At 35.5% G+C, this 10,130-nt stretch overlaps 1 protein-coding gene across 1 annotated transcript in view; it reads left to right on the top strand.

The window, feature by feature from the left end:
* lrriq1 (leucine-rich repeats and IQ motif containing 1) overlaps positions 1–9,138 on the top strand; it is a 49,638-nt gene extending 40,500 nt beyond the window's left edge. Inside the window, 1 exon segment of the mRNA XM_056478494.1 lies at positions 8,583–9,138. Within this exon segment, the coding sequence (XP_056334469.1) occupies positions 8,583–8,725 (143 nt within the window). The 3' untranslated portion in view covers positions 8,726–9,138.
* The last annotated feature ends 992 nt before the right edge of the window (positions 9,139–10,130 follow it).

The raw sequence follows: 10,130 nt of genomic DNA on the forward strand, positions 1-10,130 counted from the left end.
GTCTAATGATGTTGCAGCTTGACGTTGTGTTGACGTTACCAATATGACGTCTATCAGACATCGGTGGCCATACCTGATAAATGAATGTCAGTATTTGACATCAATATGATGTTGGCTTGACATTGGATTTTGGTCATATTACAACACAACCTAAAATCAACCAAATATCAACGTCATTTGACGTCGTTATTAGACATCAAAATAAAACATAAAATTTTGGTCACCCGACATCATGACCTAAATCTAACCTAATATTAATGTCTTATGACGTTGTGTGACTGCTGGGCTGATTCTTCAGAAACATTTCTAAATGAAGACACATTTTTAAATAATATCAATGTTGAAAATATAGTTTGCTGCTTAATATTTGATGGAAAATGAAACACTACATGAACTTTTCTTGTGAATATCTGTTGTTGCCAAGTCTGGTTATATTCGACAATAATGTAATTACTACTTAACCAGGCAATTTACATTTCAAATATTTATTGGCTGATAAAATAATGAAGTTTATGAAGTATGCAAACGTCGTATTAACATTAAAAACATCTGTGGCCTCATTGATAATATCACACAAGCAAAAAAAAACAACAACAAAAAAGAGCAGTGAAACTCCTCTCTAGTGCATATACAGTACACTCACCGACCACTTTATTAGGTACACCTGTCCAACTGCTCGTTAATGCAAATTTCTAATCAGCCAATCACATGGCAGCAACTCAATGCTTTTAGACATGTAGACATGGTCAAGACAATCTACTGCAGTTCAAACCAAGTATCAGAATGGGGAAGAAAGGTGATTTAAGTGACTTTGAACATGGCATGGTAGTTGATGCCAGGCGAGCTGGTCTAAGTATTTCAGAAACTACTGATCTACTGGGATTTTTACGCACAACCATCTCTAGGATTTACAGAGAATGGTCTGAAAAAGAGAAAATATCCAGTGAGTGGCAGTTCTGTGTGCGCAAATGCCTTGTTGATGCCAGAGGTCAGAGGAGAATGGCCAGACTGGTTCGAGCTGATAGAAAGGCAACAATAACTCAAAAAACCACTCGTTACAACCGAGGTATCCAGAAAAGCATCTCCGAACGCTCAGTACATTCAACCTTGAGGCCGATGGGCTGCAGCAGCAGAAGACCACACTGGGTGCCACTCCTGTCAGCTAAGAACAGGAAACTGAGGCTATAATTCACACAGGCTCACCAAAATTGGACAATAGAAGATTGGAAAAACGTTGCCTGGTCGATTTCTGTGGCAACATTCGGATGGTAGGGTCAGAATTTAACATCAACAACATGAAAGCATGGATCTATCCTGCCTTGTATCAATGGTGGTGATGGTGTACTGGGGTGTGGGGGATGTATTCTTGGCACACTTTGGGCCCATTAGTACCAATTGAGCATTGTGTCAACGCCACAGCCTACCTGAGTATTGTTGAACATGAAAATGAGTTCTCTGTACTCAAATGGCCTCCACAGTCACCAGAACTCAATAGAGTACCTTTGGGATGTGGTGGAACTGGAGATTCGCATCATGGATGTGCAGCCGACAAATCAGCAGCAGCTGCGTGATGCTATCATGTCAATACGGACCAAAATCTCTGAGAAATATTTCTAGTACCTTGTTAATCTATGGCACAAAGTATTAAGCCCAGTTCAGAAGGCAAAAGGGGATCTAACGTGGTAATAGTAAAGTGTACCTAATAAAGTGGCCGGCGAATGTATATACTATTAAATACTTGCATATAAAACACTTTTACTATCACTATTTTCTCCTCCAGCTTTCTGGATATCCTCAGAGCATTGTCTCTGTATGATTTATTTCAGTAATAATTTTTGAGCTGTTTAAGGATGGGAATAATTAGGGAAGAATTCTCAAACTCTGCACTTCACACAGGGATGTGAGGTTAAATCATGTGGTTCAGGTGCCAAATCAAATACTGCAAACAGAGAGCAGAGGGTGAGGAATCAAGCACAAGATGGACACTGATGAACTCACACACACACACACACACACACACACACACACACACACACACACACACACACACACACGCACACACACATACATACATCATCTGACTCACTTCATCACCCATTACAGCATCACACTCCTCTAAAAGACACTTCACATCACCATACACTAAAAAAGTAGATTGGAAAAAAAGGAAACACATTTGCCGAACAAACTCTGATGTAGTGAACATTACACCCATGTGACTAAACAGCTGTCTCTATTATGCTTGCCTTGTTTACTGTTGGTTACTAGGTTACCAATACTACAGTCAGCTGCTCTAAAAACGTGAAGGAAATAACTCTTATTCACATTTTGGGATTTTTTCTTCTTTCTTTGAACAATTTGACATTATGTTAAAAAGTGTGCATGATAGTATTTGCATATAGATTACTGAAACGTGTTTATGATAATGATTGTGCTGCTGTTTTTTTTTTTTTGCAGTTTTGCAGGTACAGTATGACAAACTTTGATCACAGAACTTTTGCTGAATAGCTAAACCATTTTTGATTTTGTCTTAAATATGTATATTTCTGGGGTATAGTTCATCTAAATAGTCTAATGAGATTAACTGATCTAATTCTATGTCTTTGAAAAATTGTGATCTGTGACATTTTATTATACATTTATTAATAAGGGAATTATGAACATAAAATTATTATTAAATACTTGCTACTTAATACTAACTAAATACTAGGGCTAAGATGACAATATGTATTCCTTTATCTGTATATAAGTCATCAAATAAATCTACCTTTCAGATGAAGCTCATTTTCTGAGATTATGCTTTGTCTGATATTAATTATTACGTTTTTCTAAACCGAAGTTTAAATTGAATTTATGATTTCGTATTTCGCTTATACAGTGTTCAGCATAAATGAATACACCCCTGACAAATTCCTCATTTAAATGTATATTGTCTATTGGGTCATTCATTTATTCATTTTCCAATTCCATTTCCATTTTCCATAGTCTTTTTATTCATCAGGGGTGCCACAGCGGAATGAACCGCCAACTTATCCAGCATATGTTTTACACAGCGGATGCCCTTCCAGCTGCAACCCAGTACTGGGAAACAGCCATACACACTCATTCACACAAATACACAACGGCCAATTTAGTTTATTCAATTCACTTATAGCACGTCTTCGGAAGAAACCGGAGCACCCGGATGAAACCAACGTGAACAAGGAGAAAACATGCAAACTCCACACTGAAAAGCCAACTGATCCAGCCGGGACTCAAACCAACGACCTTCTTGCTGTGAGGCGACAGTACTAACCACTGAGCCACTGCATCACTGTCTATAGGGTGCTTGACAATATTATATTTGTGAATATACATTAGATTAGTCAGTACTGAAGACAAATCTTTAGCTAATCTAACAAAATAACTAAAAAAATCCTAAATTTAGTAGCCCAAATTTATGTTAGCAAACATATTAAATAAAAGTTTAAAAAAGCAAAAAAACAGGAGAAACAAAAGATATATAAAATATTGTTGTACATTTTGAGTTTGGAGTTAATGATTTTTTTTTTTGCAGTATTTTGCATGAATTTAAAAGTATTATCTTTCTGTTTCTAAAATGTTCAGTAAAATAAATATATCCATTTAATAAATCTGTTTTGTTCAATTGCACCAAAATATATTACCTATATTTGTTTTAGAAACTGAGGTGTACTCATTTATTTATATAAATATGTTTGTATAAAATATATATATATATATATATATATATATATATATATATATATATATATATATATATATATATAATGTATAAAATTGGGTTTGTTTATATTTGTAATTTATAATTGATAAACAGGAGGAATGCATAGAATTTAATTTACAAATGTAATTTTATATACAGTTAAAAGTCAGAATTAATAGCTCCCTTTGAATTTTATTTTTCTATTTTAAAATATTTCCCATAATATGTTTAACTGAGCAAGAAATTTTTTGCAGTTCATTCATTCATTCATTTTCTTTTCGGCTTAGTCATTTATTAATCAGGGGTCGCCACTGCGGAATGAACCGCCAACTCATCCAGCATGTTTTACACAGCGGATGCCCTTCCAGCGGCAACCCATCACTGGGAAGCACCCATACATTCTCATTCACACACATACACTATGGACAATTTAGCTTACCCAATTCACCTGTACTGCATGTCTTTGGACTTGTGGGGGAAACCGGAGCACCCGGAGGAAACCCATGCGAACGCGGGGAGAACATGCAAACTCCACACAGAAATGCCAACTGAACCAGCAGAGACTCGAACCAGCAACCTTCTTGCTGTGAGGCGAGAGCGCTACCCACTGCGCCACGGCGTTGCCCATTTTTACAGTATGTCTGATAATATTTTTTCTTTTGGAGAAAGTCTGTTTTTAATTTTTTAAAATCCATTTTAACATCAAAATTATTAGCCCCAGAATTAGTCTACCGGATTTATTTATGTAAAATGAAACAATAAAATATATAAAATAATTAATCATACTAAATGTTATTATGCTTTAAATGATTAAAACTTTCTTTGCTGAGCTAGTTGCTTGAAGGATAGTGGCAAAGTATTAAGATTCAAATTGAAAATTAATTTCACTGCGATCCTTATATAGCGTTGTTTAATATGTCACCAAATGATTCTCTTTTTTTTTCCCAATTCCTTTTTATTATATTTTAACATGTACATACACATTTCCATGTGTCAGATTTAACATAAACCAACAAACAAACAAATGAACAAACAAAACAAAAGACTTCTCAGTATTTTACATCAGAAAACAATTTCACCTTTATTACTAAACTTCTAGTAAAACATTTCCAAATCCACCACCTCTTAAAAACAGCATAAATGATCCACAAACTCTATCGAAAATGATGTATTTATTTCTTATCATATAAGATTTTTTCTGTTGTCATGTTTGTTACCATCTCTTTCAGCCAACAGCCTATAGTTTAAAGAAACAGTCCAATTTAATGAAATAAGTCGTTTCGCTTGTAGAATACATATATTCATTAATATATGCACCGTCTTTTTAACTTGATCTCCTTGGGATATAAATGAAATAAAAAAATTAAAGGAGACATTGGTATTTTAACCTCAAGAATATTTTCTATAATTTCTTTCACACCTTTCCAAAAGTTCTGAATTCCTTTACATTCCCAAATACAGTGATACAACGTTCCTTTAAGGTCCCTGCATCTCAAGCAAGTATCTGGAATATTTTCATTATATTTATGCAATTAAACTGGAGTTATGTAAATCCTCATCAACCATTTATATTGTACAATCAAATGATTCTCAATCTAAATATGCCCGAATCAATTTTTTTTGTTAAAAGATCGATTGTTACACTAAATGATATTTAAAATTGTCAGCTCACTAGACAGATGTTCGGGTCAGTGAGGGGACGAAGGAATAATCTCTCATTCAGTGAGATTCCTCTGACAGCACTGTCTCACACACTGAAGCACTGACAAAGCACAAGCAGAGCTCAGCGCATTCACAGTCACGTCCAGCTCTCAAGGCTTTCACTGTCTGCCATAACGAAGCTAAATTGGATTCTGATGATGATTTGAAAATGAAATCCACGAGGATGCTGACCGTCTGAATGACTGACTGGCTGTCTGAATGACTGACTGAATCATGTCTTTCACATGGAGGTATTTATAGGTGATTTATTGGAGCTGGCGATTCTGCAGATCAAAGGCAGCTCTTATGCAAGATCCCTTTATAGATAATTCATTTCATGGTTTGCATGCAAAAAGCCATTCCTCTGTAATCCACTCATATCAATACACATTTTCGGAAAAGAATGTTTTATTTCCTATCAGCAAATATACAGTAGTACAAATTTTCCCAACCCTGTCGTAAGCCCCTTGTCATTTGAATTGGATCAACGTGAGCGATTCGGTCATGAGTGCTTAGTACTATGTTCAATTACAGTAAGGACTCTATAAATACTACTTAGCTTTAATGCAACAAGATACCCTCTACTTACTGGGGCCGAGCCATAAAGAGCAGTTTAGGGAGCCATAAACGTTTTCATTATGTGTGTGGAGGAAATCTCCCGGTGCCTCTTTTTTTGCCCTTTTTAAAAAAGGTAATGGGAGCAAAATGGCTGAAAACAATTTGTTTGGTCACAGCGGTTAAGTAAGTGTGTGGCTGTTTTATTAAATATCAGCCCACAGAAGTCATGTCTGTTTAAATATAAACATCTAGGGTTTGAAGCGCCATTAATATCCATTGAGGGCAGTGTGTTTTTTTAAACTTCAAGCAACAGAGGCAAGGAACAAATTAAGACAAATGAAAACTAGAAACTAGAAACTTAAATGTTTGTTTGCTGAATAGTTACTGCATTTGTAAAATCTCTCATCTTGGATTTTTAAGGTGCTATATTTATGAGGTCTAACTTTTTTATAAGGTCTATTTTTTTATTTTTAACCGAGTTATTCGCAAATTCTTACTTGTGATTCTGACTTGTTTACATCATGTGATCAACACGATTAAGCCTTAAAGGTCAAATAGACAATTTAATTGGTTGTGTCTGAATTCTTAATTACATGTGACAAATATAGTAAATGTAGGAAGGATTTTACCCTAAAATAGGAAATAAAGCAAATGTATATAACATCTATTCAAAAATAAATACACATTTTTTAGTTTTTAAAAAACATTTCTTAAGTTAAGGTCTAGCAAAATAGAACATTTTAATTTCAATTACAAAGAGATTTTATTTTTCAATTAGAATGTTCTATCTGCGTTTGACCTGTTCCAAAAATCTGCATTACAAATCTGACATTATTTTGACATTGTACATGCAGAATACATAATACCTTTTTCAAGATTTAAGAGAAGTCTTTTATGTCTCCAGAATGTGTCTGTAAAGTTTCAGCTCAAAACACCCATCACATTATTTATTATACCTTTCAGAGCAGTAGAATTAGAATGTGGCTGTTTTTGTTGCCTGTGCCTTTAATGCTAGTTTCCCCTGCCCACCATTCCATCAGTGTGTGCCTCAAGGCTGATTTATACTTCTGCGTCCTGTGTGTGGACGCATAGCCCTTGTCGTAGCCGTAGCCGATGCTGACACGCACCTCTTAATAAATGTAACTACACGTCACAACGACGCTTATCGCAAGCACTGTGATTGGTCGGCTTGGTAGCGCTGACGAGTGTGGGTGGGACCGATGGCTGTGCAAACCTGTTGGAGCGAGTGTTTACAAGTGTTGAGTCCTGTAAAAGAGCTCCAGATGGAAACTTTTGGAAAGCTACTTCTACATTAAGGTAGCGTTCAGAAAAAACAAAAAGAAACTCGACACAGAGTAACTTACAAACCTGCTGCCAGCTAGCATTTCAGAAGCATTATTGCAGAGCAACACAAACAGCATGCAGAAGTATAAATGCATGACAACGGGCAAGGCATGCACCGTGGGTCATGCCAATCACTCAATGCAGAAGTATAAACCAGGCTTCAATTTCCACCTCGGCTGCGTCAAATAAACATCACAGTGACAGACATGAAGAAAGCAGATCTCAAGTAACATTTGTGAGAAATACTACTGTAAAAACTTTCCCAATGATTATTATTTGATATATTAGTTGTGGATTTGCACAATGTTGTTACAAAGTTCACACATGTAGAAACACAGTGGACACACACAGCTTGTGCGTTTAACTTTGTACTGCTTTTGCACGGCAAATGTGACAGGATACACATTAATATCCACTGCTATATGGATGTTCGTTATGTTAATGTACAAAATAAACCTGATTTAACTTCCACAAACTGGGATTGAAGCATCTTTTAGAATTGTACTAACATGCGACTGTAGTGATAAAGACGGTCAAATCGCTATAATTCATTACAAACATGCACTGTTTTAAAAATGTTTTAAACTTGTAAAACTTAATCTTGATCACATTTGATAATGATTGATGATCACAGAGAGCTGAACAGATCTTTTAATCCCAGTTGCTTTGATAATACGCATTACAACGAAGACATGTTAATATGCGGCTGTCAATCAATTCGGTGGGCAGGGAAACCACACTCCTACATTACGTTGTGGTCGGCCTCAAAATGGGAGGGATTCGGGTCCTATTTTAACAACAGAAAATTTTAAAAAGAGACTTGTTGTCTTTATTACTCCAATATGAGTGTGGACACACTTTACCTAAACACAGTTCTGTCCAAACAGCTTACAAAAGATGATTTTCATCATAGGTGCCCTTTAAATCTCATTATCACAGAACTGCTCAGAAAGTATATAGAATCTAAAAATTCCAAGGTGGGTGGCAAAATGTATTAATAAACCAATAAACAGAAACGTTTTAAGTTTTTAAATAGGACAAATTAAGTGTGGTGCACAGTAGCCTCCTGTTTGACGAACTTCTTGCTGAGCACAGCCATGGGTTTTACACGTGGAATGCATCATCTACAGAAAAAGCTTGTTTAGTCTGTTTGAAAGAACTGCATTGTAGGAAAGACCAAAAATGTCACTCAACTGAAGGTGTATTAGCATTAATAGATGTGTATTTTAAATTCTGAACTTATCTGTCTTTGCAGAAATAGAAGTGCCATCACCCCCCAGAGTCAGTTCAGCCCCAATCCGAAATGAACGCATCTCGTTTCGGGACAATCCAGTGCAGCGCAGCGGAGGCTGGGGTGGAGGAAAGAAAAGGGCCAAAACTGAACAAGTAAAAAGATAACCACATCATCTTGTGTTTGTTGCTCTGAGATAATATTGATTCAGTTTTTCCTTTTGTTTTCGCCCTTCGTGTGTATTCAGAATGTGATAGATGTCTTGTTGATATAAGCCTCTAACAAGACTTACAATGCACATTTGATCTCTGCTGAAATTCCAAGCAGCTGCTGTTTTTACTAAAATCCAGCTTCCTCTCTTCTCAAATGAATTAGAAGCAATGGATGAGATATAGCCCAAATATCTGCAGGCGGTCACAGGATACGTATTGCTTTTAAGTATCACTCCATTTAATGTGAGCAGAGCGAGCCACGCAATGGGTGGAAACCATTTACAAATGACATGCTTAATATGCAGACAATGACATGCAATGGAAACCAGCCAGCTCTTGTTTTCATTTACTTTTCCCCTTTTCATTTTCTTTCCTTGTACTGTATTGTTTGTAAAACTCAAAATAACATGATAGCATATAATGAAACTAATATATCAAAGATCACTGTTATTAAAGTATTTGGTTTGGACAAGGTTCTTCCTCAAACTCTTATTTTCTAATCTGTGATAAATGACTAAAGCAAAAAGTTTATCTTTTGTATTTTATAACAGTTTCACACAAACAGTTGAATATATTAGCTGGATTTCCATCCTAATGTGAAACAATTTTTTTCAAAGTTTGCAAAAGAAATTCCCAAATGTAAACAAGTGCATAAGTGTAAGTTTTTTTTAACAAGTGTTATTGTTAGTTTTACATTTTTCAATAATTACCAAACAACACAACAACCATAAAAAATACAAGAAATAAGCATGATAATACAAAGAAAATTAAATTATTAGGGCAAATAAACGCTTTCAATGAAAATACAAAGAGGCAGTCAATTCACCTTATTCTCCACGTACGAATCTTATTGGCTCGAGACTTCCGCTCTCATTCACTTTTATTTATTTTTAGACATAAAAACAGCTCGTTTTGCTGCTTGATGTTGCAAACTGATGTTTTCTTATTATATTATTCTACTTTGTCTGTATAGTCATGAAAACACTTGCGTGTAGAGCAAGTAGTTTGACCATTTTCTGCCGTGTATTATTCCTAGTCATTTCTCCCATAGGCAGCTAAGTCGGAACTTCTAAAACAATCGCAAAAGCGAGCGCACTTCCGCATCAAAAATAAACTCAAAAGAGATAGTGAGCATATTAAGCATTACACTGCTGCTCAGAATCTGCATTTTATTGGTCCAGGTGATCCAGGTGAAAAAATGGTTGAAAACTTATTAAGATTTTCAATAACTCCATAAAGGACTCTTTCCATGTGCAATATTTGAGTGAGATACAGTAAGTTAACCATGTCTTAAATTAAGGAATAGAATCTGATTTCCACAGTCTTAGAATGACACTCTTAGCAATAATCATTCAATCAA

The sequence above is a fragment of the Danio aesculapii genome, chromosome 18 (genome assembly GCF_903798145.1).
Source record: "Danio aesculapii chromosome 18, fDanAes4.1, whole genome shotgun sequence".
Taxonomy (NCBI): Eukaryota; Metazoa; Chordata; class Actinopteri; order Cypriniformes; family Danionidae; genus Danio; species Danio aesculapii.